Source organism: Puma concolor, chromosome B2, assembly GCF_028749965.1.
Source record: "Puma concolor isolate L17-30 chromosome B2, mPumCon1.1.hap2, whole genome shotgun sequence".
Taxonomy (NCBI): Eukaryota; Metazoa; Chordata; class Mammalia; order Carnivora; family Felidae; genus Puma; species Puma concolor.
The window spans coordinates 16,418,689-16,435,641 of NC_141671.1; the positions used below are offsets into that span (position 1 = coordinate 16,418,689).

Below are 16,953 nucleotides of genomic sequence, written 5' to 3' on the forward strand. Positions count from 1 at the left end.
CGCATTACAAATCCACGTGCCCTCCAGGGTATTTTCATGGAATGAGAACCTCCCAAAGTTTGGTATGCCTAAAAATTTCCAGGAGCTTGATAAAAATGAGTATTGCCAGAAGTTTTGATTTAACAGGTCTGGGGAAAGCATTTTAAACAATGACATCACTGATGCTGTTGTGAACGGGTCCAGATCCCGCTTGGAGAATTGCGTTAGTGGCCAGACAAGGCTTGTGGGTTCTATGTTTTCTTGCTTTATAATGTCCTTCTCCTTGTCCTCTCTCCTATTTAAAGCCTGTCTAGGGGGCGCCTGGGTGGCTCAGTCAGTTAAGCGGCTGACTTCGGCTCAGGTCATTATCTCGTGGTCCGTGAGTTCGAGCTCCGAGTCAGGCTCTGGGCTGATGGCTCAGAGCCTGGAGCCTGCTTGGGATTCTGTGTCTCCCCCTCTCTCTGACCCTCCCCCATTCATGGTTTGTCTCTCTCTGTCTCAAAAATAAATAAACGTTAAAAAAATTGAAAAAAAAATAGTAAATAAATAAATCCTGTCTAGCCTTCGAGTGGAAGTTCAAACCACTGAGACGGCCCTGACCTGACTATTGCTGTCAGAGATGCTCTCTCTGACCTTCTGGGGCAGATGGAGGTGTCTCCAAACCTGGACCCAGCAACCTGCCAGCGGAAGCTTACTGAGTCGGCCTGCGTTCCCCAAGAATGTTCTTCTTAATCTGCGGACCCATATTGTATCGCATGAATATTTTATATACGCTATAAAATATGCACAAAAGAGAGAGTTAACAGATGACTTAAAGGAGATAAATAAGACAAGTGATTTTTTTTGTTTGTTTGACTAAAAGTTTGGAATATCATACATTAGGGATGTATTACGATACAACATAAACTTTTCAGTGAAGCCATGGAACTCAATGTGCTTCAACATGTAACAACATCTTGACTGATCATTTTAGGATATTGTAATTCAGAGGGTTAGATCTCAGCTCAGTGTATTTTAGCACTGGGTTTAATAGCTGTTGTAAGCAAAAACTTATGTGACTTGATGTTTTTTTTTTTTTTTTTAATTTGAGAGAGAGAGAGAGAGAGAGAGAGAGAGAGAGCATGAGCGGGAAAGGGGCAGAGGGAGGAAGAGAGAGAGAGAATCTTTTTTTTTTTTTAATTTTTTTAATGTTTATTTATTTTTGAGAGAGAGGAAGAGACAGACCATGAGCAGGGGAGGGGCAGAGAGAGAGGGAGACACAGAATCCCAAGCAGGCTCCAGGCTCTGAGCTGTCAGCCCAGAGCCCGACGCGGGACTCGAACTCACGAACCGAGAGATCATGACCTGAGCCAAAGTCGGAAGCTCAGCCGACTGAGCCACCCAGGCACGAGAGAGAGAGAGAGAGAGAGAGAGAGAGAGAGAGAGAGAATCTTAAGCAGGCTCCATGCTGACTGTGAAGTCACACACAGGGTTCCATCCTATGACCCTGGGGTCATGACCTGAGCCGAAGTCAAGAGTCAGTCCCTCAACTGACTGAGCCCCCAGCGCCCCAACTTCATAGAGTTTAAGGGAAGGATATCATTGAGGGTACTTACTAACTTACAGTGTCAGTTTTGCAATCCCATCCACCCGTTTTCATAATGAGTTTTGCTGGAATTCAGGAAAATTATACCTTCCCGGACGCGAATTATCTCACCAGCTAAGCTGCGTTGTTGAAAATTGTATTTTTAAATAGGTAATTTCATACGGTACAATATTCACAAGTGAAAAAATGAAGAGTCTTCCTCCAGCCTGTTTCTAGTCACTGGTTCGACTCCCACAGAGGAAACAAATTCTATTCCTATATGAGCATAGAAAGCATGCATTTATTATTTTCTGACCTATTTTACACTCACTACCATACAGGATGAAGAAGGACATAGTTTTCCTACAGCATTCCCCCCCCCCACATTCTTCAGCCTTGTTTGATCAGAATTCCAATAGTAATCACTTGATATTATAATTGTGCAAATTTGGTTCATGGGCCAAAGTGTCCTCAAAATTACTCCTACGTTCTTATGTAACTTTTTTTTAGGTTCCTAACTGCTAAGGATGCATTTACTTTTTTTTTAAGTTTATTTATTTTGAGAGAGAGAGCGAGAGAGAGAGTGGGGGACGGGGGAGAGAGAGAATGAGAGAGAAAATCCCAAGCAGGCTCCGTGCCTCAGCGCAGAGCCAGGTGCGGGGCTCGATTTCATGACCGTGAGATCATGACCTGAGCCCAAATCAAGAGTTGGATGCTTAACTGACTGAGCCACCCAAGTGCCTCGGGGTTGCATTGAATTTTGTGTTGGCCTCAGTAGTTACCAAAAATCTCATCTTAGGTGCTGGCCCTGCCCTCTGGGAGGCTGCATAGCTGACTGTCTCTTTCAGTTTCACCTTTTTTTGGCAACCCTGAAATTGTACCGCTCAAGGGTAATGGTTCTATTCTCAGATAAACATCATACCTATTCAGACGAACAGTCTTCAGTCTTCACAAGGCAAGTATATTTGTTATGGCAATGCTATTTTAGCAAATAAACCTTACACTGTGGTGCCTTAACACAGTAAGGTGTATTATTTTGTTCTCATTGGAGTCTGAGTTACTGGTTTGTAGACCCCCTTCCTGCCCAAAGTGAGCCGGTCATAGGCTCTTTCCCTCCCCATCCCCCAGGGCTTTGTAGTCATTTGTATCCTGCCAGCGAAAGGCAAACAAAAGCACCGAGAAGGTGTACCCACTTCTAAAATACCTTGGCTTGGAAGGGACACATTAATTCTGTTGTCATTCCATTGACAAGAACTGATTATAGGCACTACCAAAGGTATAAAGGGGTCTGGGAAATATCATTCCTGTTTGGGCAGCAATATCTCGGAAGAACTCTATACCACGAAAGGGGCGGGGGGGTGGCATGATTTGATTGACATATAATTATCTACTGCAAAGTATTCAGACAGACTGTTAATATCTGAACAGTCCGTTTTATTTTATTTTTTAAATTTCTTAACGTTTATTTATTTGAGAGAGAGAGAGAGAGAGAGAGAGGAAGAGAGGCAGAAAGAGAGGGAAAGAGAGAATCCCAAGCAGGCTCCCTGCTGTCAGCAAAGGACCTGATGCGGGGCTCGAACTCATGAACTGTGAGATCGTGACCTGAGCTGATATCATGAACTGTGAGATCGTGACCTGAGCTGATATCATGAACTGTGAGATTGTGACCTGAGCTGATATCAAGAATCAGCCACTTAACTGACTGAGCTGCCCAGGTGCCCCTTGAATATTCAATTTTAAATAAAGGCACACGTTTGGGATATAAATTGACATGAAAAATCTCACTAAAACGTAGGCTCCATGAAGGCAGGTTTTCGTCTGTTTTGTTGACTGCTGAGGCTCCAGTACTCAGAACAGTAGTGGGCACTCTATAGGTGCTTGATAAATATTTGTTGAATGACCAACTGAATGAATGTGTTTTGTGTGTTGAAATTCTATTAATCAGCCAAAACGTTAATGCAGATGTGTCACAAAAGTAAAGAGCTGCGAATAAATTGATTGCGAAAGCTATGAATTTTATGGGCAGAAATGGATATTGAGAACTTTCTGGTAGTTGAATAATGGAGAAATCAATGGATAACAGGGGTATTAGACTGGGTAACATCTAGAAGAATACCTTAAGAGCATAAAAACTTCTTAAGTAACACAGTGGCAGAATAATAGATTCAATTATTTCTAATGCCAATAGTTATGGAATCGGTATACCAACATTCACAAGTGTAAACAAAGAACTGTATTAGATTTTTGGATATTTAATGCCACTTAGATAATTAATTTTCACGAAAAAGTCCAGTTTGGGAACTCTTCAGTCTTTTGAGGGTAACTTAAAAACAGAATGGTAACTTTCCTAACTCCCGTTTCATGGAAACCACCAACTCCAAAGATATATAAATGACATCTGTGATAAGTCACTTTTGATCGGGGTAACATAAAGACTGTAAAGGGTATGGAGCAAAGGAGAAAGCACAAGAGAAAAAAGAAATAACTAAAATATCCAGGTCTCAGCGATCACATTTCAAAATGTCAGTTGTGATAAGAATACTTTCATAAAGACAATTCCTCCTCTACCCCGTATCATACGGAATATTCATTTAAGGTGGATCATAGGCTTAAATGCGAAAGCTAAAACTATAAGGCTTTGAACAAAACCAGCACAGAAAAATATCTTCATAACATGCAGGATGGCAAAGATTTGTTAAAGGGCTAACCATAAAAGAAAAAACTGAACTGGATTTCATCAAAATTAAAAATGTCTGCTTATTAAAATATACCACTAAGAAAGTAAAAAAAGAAAGAAGGCAGAGACCGGCAGAAGATATTCCTAATATGTATGCAGAGTTGACCCTTGAACAAGGTGCGTTCCACTTATCTGTGAATTTTTTTTTTTAAATACAGTACAGTAGTATAAACATATTTTCTCTTCCTTATGGTTGTTTCAATAACATTTTCTTTTCTCCAGCTTACTTTGTTGTAAGAATACAGTAAATAATATGTATATAACACACAAAATATGTGTTAATCGACTGTTTACCAATAGGAAAGCTTCCAGTCAACAGTACGCCCTTAATAGTTTAAGTTTTGGGGGAGTCAAAGGTCACAGGCTGGTTTTTGACTGCAGGGTGAGCAGGTGTCCCAGATTGTTCAAGGTCAATGGTGGCTATGTAGGGCCGAGTTCCCTTTCCATTTTTTGGCCAGATACTTTAATATTACCCTTGTTTTGCTTTTATGATTGAGAAAAGATACATAAATCTCCAACATAACCTCCCTGTTCAGTCCTAGCATTTCAGGAGTACTATTTAACATCAATATTCATTCTGTGGTTTTGCATGGGTGTGTGGGTCTAATTGTTTGCTGAAATATTCTTTAAAATATTGAAAAAATGGTATTAGCCATGAACGGATTTTAATTTTTTTTAGTGTTTACTTATTTTTGAGAGAGAGAGAGAGAGAGAGAGAGAGAGAGAAAACTCAAGTGGGGGAGGGGCAGAGAGAGAGATACGCACACACAGAATCCGAAGCAGGCTCCAGGCTCCAGGCTGTCAGCACAGAGCCCGATGGGGGGTCAAACTCCTGAACCGTGAGATCATGACCTGAGCTGAAGTCACGCTTCACAGACTGAGCCACCCAGGCGCCCCACCATGAACTGATTTTAATGTGCTAGGCACCCCATCCTTGCCTCTGCCAGCTCAGTCCCAGAGGCTGCTACTGAAAGTTTGCAGGAAAACAGATTTAGCTTGGGAAAATGGAAAGAATTCTTTCCCAAGCACCTGTGAGTTGTTTACGCCAACCGGGTCCTGGCTGATGTTGGCTGTGTGTGAGCCTGTGTGGAATCTATAATCCACCCTCTCATATACCTTACGTGAAAGTGGGAGTTGTTAATTGGGATGATCCCATTGTGTCTTCATATCATTTTTTCCCCCTTTCTGTTTCTGATCCCCTCGCCGTTTCTCTCTTCCTCTTGTCCTCATATCTTACTGTACCTTGGAGCCCTGAATCACAATACACGGCAAAGCTGAGGCTGGCTGGGGGCAAAGGCACAAGGAGCTTTGGAAGACCGTGTGCAGGTCGCTCGTTGGTACCCAGAACGTTACGTTGCGCACAGAGAATTGCCTTGACCCAATGGCACACTCCAGGCATGGAAGGTTACGTTTTATGGCCATCTCCCTATGGGTGAACTTGGCAGGCTGGCCATCTCCACGATATTTTTTCTTTTCGCTTGCCTTCACCCTCTCCTTCACACAGAATGTTCCTTGTGTTAAACACAGGTTTGGAGAGCCTGCGTGTGAGCAATTAGAGGTCTAAAATGGAGCATGTGGGAGGTTAGGAGGGAAGGCTTGGTAGTTAGCTTGTCATCCGTGAGTGACGCTCAGGGTGCTGCTTCCCCGATAGAGGTTTAAAGGCGGTGGGGGGAGGGGGGGGTTGGCGGGCAGAACAAGCCAAAAAGCAAGTGTTTATTGACGGTGAGGACTTGAGCGCCATTAAAGTAAGGCTAGAGACAACATACGTAAAGTGTATTCTGAAGCACTTCTCAGAGACAAGGTTCTGGAAATTATACCTATACTGCTTGTTTGGGACATACTGCTTGTGTTGGGGCTCTGAGGGACAAATGGGCGAACGCCAGAATGGTGACCGGAAAAGGTTAGAGCTCAGTTGGCAGTCATGCTTCTCGTGGGGATCAGGTTGCTTTTCAGTCACTGTTTCTACCTCCTTATGGAGCAAATTTGACCCGTCAGTGCCGATATGAGCTACATCAAAGACCATGACATGAAGGTCTCAGGGGATTAGACCTTGAGAAGGAAGAAAACCTGGTATTCACTCGGCAAGACTCCTAGAAACACAATGGTCAGGCTTTCAGTGAGTGGTTCTCAAAGTAGGTGTCTCCAGCGTGGGGCTTGGGGCATGGGTAGAAGAAGCAGCCACCTTCTGCTGAGTCTGGACAGAAGCAGGAGTGTGAACGGAAGCTGGTTTGAGGTTAGTCAACCAAAGAGCCTATGGACTGGACTAGGCAGTAAAGAAGGAAGGGGAAAGGTGTCTTAACTGAGATTTATAGCTCAGAGCTAGTTTCAGAGCGGCTTTTGAATTGATGTCAATGAAGTTCAGCAGAGTAAAGCTTGACTGGTCTCCTATCCCACAATTCTATGTTTTGGCGGAATAAAAACTCAACCATCACAGACTATTGAGTATTAAAGAGCTCTTCTAAGAACTGTACTCTTCAGGGGCCTTGTAAATCTGTTTCAAAGGTTAATTCTCCTCACTAGGACATCAAATCCCTCCTGCTGTGTTTTCTTTGGGCCTTTGTTTTTTTAAATTTCTTCTATTTTATGGGAGGTATAGCCAGGTTGATAACGCTTGCCTTTTCCTGCACCTGTATGTGTTTGAGAATTGTTTTTGACCTGCCCCTCCCTTTCGCCTTCAGCAGCCTCTATTTTCACCTGAAGATTTGAATGCTTTAAAGGTCCTAGCAGGTTCTGTTTTCCAAATCTTCAGTTGTCAAAAGTTCTTTCCCTGAACCCCGAGCATCTCCTTGTAATGGAGATTTAAGTATTTTCATGTCTTGAGCTCAGTAGAGACATTTACTAAGTCCAAATGCTCCTACTGTATACCAAGGATGATACTAAGGCACCGAGAAAATGGTATTTAAGGAGATCACCACCACCATTTGGGTAGGCAAGAGACACCTGGGTGATAATAAAACAATAGCATCAATGACAAAGCAACAATAAAGAACGTACTGAACACTTTATAAGCACACCTCCGTTAATTCTCAAAAATACCTATGATTTTGGAGTTGGGGTTCTGTCCGTTTTGATGAGGACTCTCGGGCTTAGAGACGTGAAGCCACTCATGTGAGCTCATGCAGCTAGTACATGGTGAAAAGAGAATTACAACATGACAAAGAACGGAACGCTGTGAGAGAGAGTTCTGGAAACGTCAGGTAAGGCTTCACACAGGAGGTTACACTGGGGCTGGGTCCTGCATGGAGTACAGGAGAGGAAACTGCGGGAGCACATTTTGTGCCGATGACTGTCGCCAATGACTTGCAACTAATTGAGGGCTATCACAGGTCTTTGTCTCTTGGAGTAAGAAGTCAAGAAGACCCAGGGGTTTAGAGTTTAGATTTAGAGTACATTCAACTCATGGCCAAAGACTGACAAGCCCGCTCTTCTGATGATGTCACAGGGTGAGCAGAAGGTGGAGGAAACATTTGAGAGAGAAACGTTTAAGCGAACTCCTCTCCATTTCCAAATGCGACTTGAAGAGACTCTTAGCTGTTAACTGTGGCGCTCATCAGTTGCCAAAGCCGGCATTTCCCTCGGTTGGACAAGACAGAGAAGATGCACTGGGACGAAATGAATATAGCACGTGGCTCCAATGCCAATGGTTGTTTAAAATGATAAAAGGGGGAAATTGTGAGCAGGAGTCATAAATTCGATTGCTTAGTGACTCTAGTCAATTGGCTGCCTTTTGACGTATTTCCCATTTTGAAGGAAATTTAATTGTCCAAGGATATTGATGCTCTTGGAGAAGAGAAATGTAGGGCAGCAGAGAGGGCATAGGTGTGTGTGGTAAGAGGCAGCCTGGTTCCAGTCTCCACTTTCTGCTGTGAGCTGTGTGATCTGGGCATGTGGTAGAACCACTCTGAGCTTTTACCATTTCCGGATGTGTGATTTGGTCACAAATGTCTCCTTTACTACCTGTGAGGTTGTTGGGGTCAGAAGTACTCGAATTCAAATCCTGGCCCTGCTGCTTTCTGAATGCGTCTTTTCTAATCTGTGAAATACGCATCATAATCCCTCTTTCCCAAAATTTCTTTGAGAATTAATGGATACAATGAACATGCAGAGGGTACACCCATGTGTAGCCCAGTCCTGTTTTTCAAAAGTCCATTTGCACCTTTCCAATGGCTTGGATTTATTTAAGGGAAAGACCTAGATAGGAAAAATAGCTGCACGATGTGCTAAAACCTGTTTTACTATAAAACGGGAGGTCAGTGGTTCTTAGTCTTGTTTGCACATTTGACTCACCAGGGACAATTAAAATGATTCCCAAGTACAAGGCTAACCACGAAAAATTCTGATTTAATTGGTCTGCCAGGGACTCCGGTCTTGAGTTCATAAAAGCTTACCAGGTGTTTCTAACATGCCCTGGATTCCATCATTTCTTCTCAAACCAACATAAATTACCGGGAAATCTTGTTACCATGCAGGCTCTGATTTTCTAGGGCCGGGGAGCCTGAGATTCTGTATTTCCAACCAGCCCCAAGCTGACGCTGGTGCTTGTTAGTTCAGAACCACACTCTGAATAGCACGTGATTAACGATCCAGAGCAGTGGCTTTCAACCTTCAGTATTCATCAGACCAGCCCGGTGGGTGGTTGTAAATGCAGCACTGGGACCCGGGACTTTCCCTCCCAAGTTCCATTTCACCTGGTTTTCGGAGGGACCAAAGAGAATTGCCCATGTATGGTGTCCATTTCGACCTGAAAATCCCATGATGCTAATTTTGCGATCTTAGAACATGATCTCTCTCCCAATGCAGTCGTTCAGTAAGAAAAAATGGCAGAGTCTGAAGCTGAGTGTGTGAGTTGTCATTGTCAGCAACCTGGAAGATGGGTGAGCTCAAGTTGTGTGATGTCGGGACGTGGCGGATGTCTATGCCATGCGTGTCTTCAACCTCAAGAGTTCTCTTTTCAAGTTAATGGCAACCTTTGCAGAACTCTCTCTAGGTAAGCAGGTTTTACTGTTGACAAAACACTCACAGATGAATTGGGAGAAGATCCTTCACTGACGGATGATGAACAGGGTGACCCTAGTTTTTTTTCCTCTTTCTGCAGCACAACACGCTCTCAAGCAGACTCCCCAGAGAGGTGGGCTCATCTTCCCTAACTTGGAGCCAAACCAAGAAAAAATGAAGGGCCACAGAGCAACCTGCTTTATTCCACAGAGCAGAAGATGACTGACTTTTGAAAACCTCTGGGGCTTTCAAAAGAATCTGTCCCGTGATAGACTGCCTTGTTTTCCCCCTTCTTTTTCACCCTCTGGGATTTCTCTGACTTTTACCAGCTAAAAACATCTTCTACTTCGGGGTTGGCTTTTTGCCACTTTCCAAAAAGAATTGAAAAATAACTGCGATGGGGTCAGAAACATTATAATTCTGGTATCATGGCCTCAGATAACCATTTTGCATGCAGTTAATAGAGAAGAGGGTGGTTTCTAAGAAGTTTGTGAATTTGTAAATAAAATCGATACGAGGATGGTAATGTGGAAAATAAAACTCAGATTTCCTTCCTTTCCTGTTTACAAGTATTTATACCTACACGAACACTTGACCAGTCTGTAGAAATATCAACATGACTTTGAGAGTGGACAACAAGGCAATCATCACACACACACAAGTGTAGTGGATCAAATCCTAGGTCACCCAACTTCCAGGTGCTCAGCTAAATACTGTGCTTCCGACTGGACTTTTTTTTTTTTTTTAATGTTTTATTTATTGTTGAAAGACAGAGGGTCAGCGGGGGAGGGGCAGAGAGAGAGGGAGACACAGAATCCAAAACAGGCTCCAGGCTCTGAGCTGTCAGCACAGAGCCCATCCCCGGGCTCCCACGAACAGCGAAATCCTGACCCAAGCCAAAATCGGACGCTCAACCAACTGAGCCACCCAAGTGCCCCCCCAGTTGGAACTTCTTTGAGAAGAGGGCATCAAATCAGGGCTACTAGACCTATCATGCCCCTGTCCCCGGGCTGGGCTGGCCAGGTAGGGAGCTGCTGTGCTTTATAGCAGCATAAACCTTAGTTGCCTCAAATGCCTTTCCGAGAGCCAGCTCCCATACTGCCCCCTTGCCACTGGTGCTCAGAGCCTGGCCACTGGTGAGATGCTGGCCGTGGCCATCCATCCAAACACAAGCATCTGGTTCTGAAAGGGAGGGATGCAAACCGTGGTCCTCAGGCCTCTGCCCACTCACCCAGAGCCCTTTACCAGGCTGAGGGGCTGGTTGTCCAGGAAAGACTGGGGAAAGGAAAGGGGGTTCACCGGTCCTGGATGGAGGGGCTCTAGGGGAGGTGTGGGGAGGAGGGGGGGGGTCTCACTTTTCATGTGAAATGGAGGGCTGGGCAGATAGGGACTACCAAGACAAACTTTCACTAGTTTTCTGTTTTGCCCTGAGTGGGGTTTTGATGTGACAAGAAAATAATCATTGTTTTAGAATTTATGGAAAATTTAATTTCCTGCCTTATTTCCTTCCCTTTCCTTCCTTCCCTCCCTCCTTTTTTCTTCTTCCTTCCTTCCTTCCTTCCTTCCTTCCTTCTTTCCTTCCTTCCTTTTTCTCTTTCTTTCTTTCTTTCTTTCTTCCCTCCCTCCCTCCCTTTCTTTCTTTCTTTCTTTCTTTCTTTCTTTTCCTTCCTTTTTTTTTTTTTTTTTTTCTAAAAATAGGAGGTAAAACTCCTATCAGGCCATATTCTTATTTGCCAGGCAATGGCTACCTTATGAAATCTCAAACATAAGAAGGGAGAGCCTTTTGCCAGGGAGATTTATTTCATCGATTTGCTGACACATAGCATTTCTTATGTGGCAGACAGTATTAAGACTCTTAGCAACTTAGGAATTGGGCGCTATTATTGTCTCCATTTTCTTTTCTTTTCTTTTTTTGCAGAGGAGAGAACTGAAGATCAAAGAGGGGAACTTGTCCTGCTTCACTGGGGCAGACTTAGGATTTGAACCTGGTTAGACAAGGTCCCGGGGTCTGTAACCATGCATCACCCTGCTTCTATTGGTGATGAAAGTGTTCCTGTTCCAGGGATGAAGGAAAGAAATTGGACTGGGCAGACTGGTTTTTCATTGCGGGCCCCCAGACCGAGGTGCTGGTAATCATCATTGGAGCTCTTGCTTACGATGCAGACTCCTCGGCTTTGCACCTGCCCTTCGGCTCCAGGAAGGTTGAGGTTTTGAGAAGTCAGCCTAGGTGATGTCTCGGGACCCCTCAACCTCGCTACAAATCCGAGATTCTTTGCCTGGAACATCCTTCCCATGACCTTAAAACGAAGGTGCTATCGGGAGCGCCAGAGGCTTATGCTACCACCTACCCTGCATTTTCTAGTCATCCCAGCTCTGCTGTCTAAACCGCAGTCACGGATGGTGACAATTCTGACCACTCCACCCCCAAATCCATCTGCTGACAACCACCAGGCGGCTCTGAGTCCTCTGAGCCTCCCACACCCTGCCTGCCTGCCTTCCGTGAAAGCCCGGAGCCCACGGGCTTCTTGAAAGCTTAAACCGTCCCTACTCAAGAGGCAAGGTGGGCATCTTGAATACCGATCGTGAAGGGCGCCCCCTTCTCTGCTCTGCCGAAGGGTATGCAGCTCATGTAGATGACCCCACCACGGAACATTACTGTCCCGCTCAGATCCGGACACGGGAATGTTTAAACACGGGACTGGTGACAGGCTTGAGCCTCGGCCCCCTTTCCTCCATTTACTTCCAGCGTCTTACTTGCAGACCCAGAAGAGGCTGGAGGTTCTGGCCAGACTCTCACTCTTCTCCTACTTCAGCATACATGTTCTCTTTAGGTGGCTGAAGGTAGCATTTGCTGACGCTTGCAACCAGGGGCACGAGGAGAATGAGCTATCCTATCACTTGGGCTAATTTATCAAGCACCCTGACCCGAGCAAATCAACCAGATGATTTCTAGCTCCTCTCCACTTGAGGAAGCCTGGATCGTGCCCAGGAAAACGGACGCAGAGAAGAAAGAGGCTTGCAAGCCCTCGAGGTTGCCATGGGAAATTGGCTTGGCCGTGAGATGAAACCAATGCAGAGGAGACCTCTGGGGAAAGCCAGATGCCATCAGAGCCCCGTGTGAAGTGCCCACCAGCACCTAACAGCAAGGGACGCCAGGACGGTCCACACGGCATTCCCTCTCAGGTCTGCCGTTTGGCTTCCAAGAATCTGACTACTTCTCTGTTCGAGAACACGTATGAACTCTGCCTTTCTCCTCAGTGCATCACTTCTGACATGCGGGGGAGGCCCATCCCATCATCAGATTGCCCTGACTGGATACTCTAAATGTTGCATGGAAAAAAAAAGAAAACAGTGCTTTGAAAAAATCTCCTGCCCATCAGGATATTCCATAAAACACTCCGGCTTCTTTCTAACGTGCTGGCAAAACATTCTGAATGCACCGTGGAAGGGCAAGCACACTGGAGCCTAACTGACCTTCCTGAAATGTGTAATAAAAACGCACAGAGCAGCCCCACTTTAGAACAGGCGTGTTCCTCACTGCTCCCCGAGTGCACGGTTAATTCCTCGAGCAGTAGCTGAATTCATCTAAAATAGATAAGGCAGCTCTAGAGGCACAAAGCTTATCTCGGGGAGCCCCGAATCCAGCCGGAGTTCAGTCAGATAGGTCAGTGTGTCCTAGATCTCCTTTAGCGTAGTGGCTGCAAACTTAACCTTTTCCGGGGGAGGGGAGGCAGCGGGGAAAGCATTCCTGACACCTTTCAAACCCGTGCCTTGGGCGCAAGGAGGTGGGGAGGAAGCATTTCCTAACAGAGCTTTCCAAGGGACGTTTGTACCGCAAGTTGAGTAGGATGGTTTCTTTCTTTCTTTCTTTCATCTCTCTTTCCTTCTTCCTTTCTTTCCCACATCCCAAAAGTTTGCACTTATCCATTCTATTACATGCCTGCCTCCATTTCAGCCATAGTTTGGCAAAGATTCGTGATCAATTTAGGAATCCCAGTGATTGGACGCCTGTGGTAGATACTGTCAATAGAAAACCAACATGCAAAAGAGAGGAGTTTCCTCTCTTCCTCGCCTTTTATTACCTTGAGCTCCTTGACTGTAGAAGAATCTATGAGCAGACTCGACATCCAGGAGTCTATGAGCCGACTCGACATCCAGAAAATAATCCATTTTGGGATAATCCATCCTTGAGGTTCCAAAAGCAGAGTTTCAAGACAAAATAGTCACTTGTATACCTACGAAAAAGGGAAAAAAAAATCCACAATATTTTGGACTGACAAATAGATTTTTAAAAACATATATGTATATACATACACACACACATATACAATTAATAATATATCATGTATTTAAATATATGTATTTAAATAGATATGTAGATGCAATATATTATATTTGTTATATAAGGATATATTTATACCCACACATATATATTAAACATCTTGGAATAAGAAATGTCCCATTATAATATTCCCTCCTTTGACTGACATTTCAATGCTAAAAGCACCCCTCAACATACCTTTCCTACTGTGTTGAGAAAATGCAACATTTAATCATCATTCATGAAAAGAAATATATTGCATTCAGAAAAAAAAAAAAAAAAACACATGATCCAAGCTAAACAGGAATAACATACCAGTCTTTCCTTGTTGTGTGTTAACTGGAAAATATGCCGTTAGATTCATATGCTCTCCGTTTTCAAAAGGTCCATCTGACGAATGGCATCAGCCGTTCTGAAATGATCCTCAGTTGGTCCCGGGAGCTCTGATTCCCCTAGAACAGTGAGAATCGCCTGGGAATCCGAGCCTCCACTTATAGGTGCCTTGCGTTTATGACACATGCTGACATGTTTGCTGTAAAAATGCCTTGAATTCCTTCCTTCTTGGTGATTCCCTGCAGCACGTTTTACAAGGTGCGACAGGATCATCACCTGCTTGCCCCTGACCTAGGCTGCTTTTGAGAAAGAATTCTGGTTTGTAGAGCAGTAACAATTATTTCAGAATTGCAATGATTCCCCTAATATTATCATGCACTAGCCTGTCAGGAAGCTGATGCACTTCATTAAAAAACATTCAGTCTGTTGGCTTCTTTTTAGCATATGTAGCCTTTCCCTGATACTTGCGCAAATGAAGTATCTCTATTTCTGCAGGATGTTTTAGGAAAGAAATGACAAGATAATGTCATTAAAATCAAGCTCGGAGGGCTAATCCAATTCGTTTCTTTTTCTAACGGTGCGTATTTTAATTTAAGAAACCATATCTGGTAAGAGGAAACTTTAAGAAATACCCAAAGGTACCCCAACAGCAAATCATACTTACAGAAAAAAAAAAAACAAAAAACCACCAAGGACTAACTGCCGGCAATAAAAGCAAGAACAGTTTCAGCCACAGTGGCTTTGATCTCACTAAATTCCCGACGAAAGTAAACAATTTTGATTGTTTGATTAGAACAGCGATGAATAATGTATACAGTCCACTGGACCTCCTTTACCAGATAAAATGGCCAGAACATGTTACCTTAGCAACGGAAGGTGACGCCAGCCTCAGCCTCTTTGTATCCTCCACGGTGAAGGAAGAAAATGACCAGTTTCCCATATAAAACTTTGGCACAAAATCATCGCCGTCGAAATCGACATGTAACCATCATGTGGTCCATTCCCCATCACCCCTTCCCTCTCGTATACAGAGAAGTGTCATAGTCCTTTAAAAATGGGTTTTGGTTGGATAATTTATGTTGATAGCCCCCAGTCCCAGTTTGATTAGCAATCACAACAGCATTACATGATTAACCAGTTAATATGATAGAAAAGTTGTCCAGAAATTGGGGGCGCTCAGTTCTTACCCTAATGCTGGCTATGGGTTGCAGGGAAAGGCCATTTTAGCTAGCATATGTTAAATGCTCCCCTGTTATAATTAATACATAGATCAGTCACCAGCATCTAGGCTGAAAATAACTCTCTTTCCTTCTGCGACTCAGTCACTGGAAGAAGCCTAAAAAGCTGCCTGAAATCTCCCAGCTTTGAAAAAAAGCGTTAGAACATAGATCTTTGGGGAGGCCCCCTCCCCCACGCGTAAAAGCCAGAAAAGATAGATGAAAGGAAGAGGGAGAGTCTTGAAGTTAGCAGGTACTCACCAGCACTTGTTGGCCCCTTTCAGCAGGACACCGCGGAGCATGAAACGAAACCGTACGACGCTGCTGAGCTCGAAGCCCAAATGAGCGGCTTCTAATTTTCCCTTCAATCTCAGTTCAAGAGCGCTGAGCGGAGGGAAGTGATGGATTTGCCCCCTTTATATTGTGATGAAAAGCAAGCCCTAAGAAGGGATCTGAGTGCAACTGCTCTTTAGCACACGCTAGACTGCTAATTTAAGACAATTGAAAGGTTTTGTTTTCCTGTCTTTTATGTGTTCTCTCAGCTACCCCCTCAATTTAATTTGCATTTAAAATTATGCTCATGTCTCCTCAGTTCTCCAAGGTGTGGAGTACTTTCTAATCACGACGGCTGCTTGGGTAGGGTTTGGTGCAACGCCACTTGTATTCTGAGCTGCAGAGCAAGGTGGGGAATTATAATTGTGAGCTGTTTTCTGGAGTGCGATCCAGAGTGAACATCTGGTTTCACCCCCCCCCCCCCCACCTCTTCCCTGGCCTTTCTTCCTTTCCCTGCCTCTGCTTGCTTGGTCAAATCTCCAGTCCCAATCGTGCCAATCTGTCTAAATGCATTCTTCTCTTTCTGAATGTAACAAAATCATCCCAGCAGCAAACGAAGACACTTTGGTTAGATACCTGAGCTTATTTTGATGGGGTATCTTCTCTACCAAACCTCCGGAGGACTTTTGGACACAGAACCTGAAGATGTGTTCATGAGAGGCATAATGATGACCAAATGCCAGCCCTATATTGGGTTTACCACCCTTTGTTGACCAAGAAGAATTGGTAGCAAGCGTGGCACGATGTGTGGTGTGTTGGACGTTAGAAAAGAGAAGCTACGTTTGAGAAGTCTTGGCCCGAAGACCACCACACTCGCCCCTCCCATAGACGCAGTCCTGCTGCTCTGGAGACAAATCTGAAAATCTCCCGTCTGTCTTGTCCCACCCAATCAGAACACATCAGATACAAAGCTGGTGCTGCAGAGTTCAGCCTGATGAAAGAAGAAGCTGAAAGTACCAATCATATATTCTGGTGGGGAAAGTCCACTTTGGAGCAGAATATTCAAAGCTTTGCCCAGACCCAAGGACTTACTTTTGTAAGCTGTACATATCTATTCCCCCTCTGACGGAGACATGCTGAACACTTGACATTTACAAGAGGAGAAAGCTGTCTTCTGGTTTCTTTAGCTTACAGTGAGGTGTGGGCGACAGGTTCTGAACTCTCTATTGTGAATCTACTGAAATTGTAATGACTCATAGGTGAGAGAGAGAGAGAGAGGGAGAGAGAGAAAGAGGGAGGGAAAGAGAATGCGCAATCTACTGCTCCTGGCAAACACCAAACATTTCTGTGAGCACAGATGAATGTGTGATTGAAGACGGAGATGTTAAGTTGGAAATTTGAAAAACAGACTTGATTCCCAGAGGTTGGGGGATGGGTTTGGAAGTCAATCATTTCTGGAGAGCTGACCAAGAAAGGTACATTTGAAGGTCTTACAAAGTGCACATGTAATATAAAAGGGCCATGATTTAAGAAA

The 16,953-nt window shown here is 44.2% G+C and overlaps 1 protein-coding gene across 6 annotated transcripts in view; it reads right to left on the minus strand.

The window, feature by feature from the left end:
- The window catches only part of PHACTR1 (phosphatase and actin regulator 1), a 570,997-nt gene extending 554,785 nt beyond the window's left edge, over positions 1-16,212 (minus strand). For 2 of the 6 annotated variants that reach the window (XM_086706269.1, XM_086706266.1), the window contains exons 1-4: positions 16,056-16,210; positions 15,408-15,816; positions 13,912-14,048; positions 13,358-13,510 (exon numbers count right to left, since the gene is read on the minus strand). In XM_086706269.1, coding sequence (XP_086562395.1) covers positions 13,358-13,460 — 103 coding nt within the window. In that variant the 5' untranslated portion in view covers positions 13,461-13,510; positions 13,912-14,048; positions 15,408-15,816; positions 16,056-16,210. Of the gene's footprint in view, positions 1-13,357; positions 13,511-13,911; positions 14,049-14,618; positions 14,744-14,791; positions 14,840-15,407; positions 15,817-16,055 lie in introns of those variants that run through there. The other 4 variants (XM_086706265.1, XM_086706260.1, XM_086706261.1 and 1 more) reach the window with 4 other exon arrangements.
- Between the last annotated feature and the right edge of the window lie 741 nt (positions 16,213-16,953).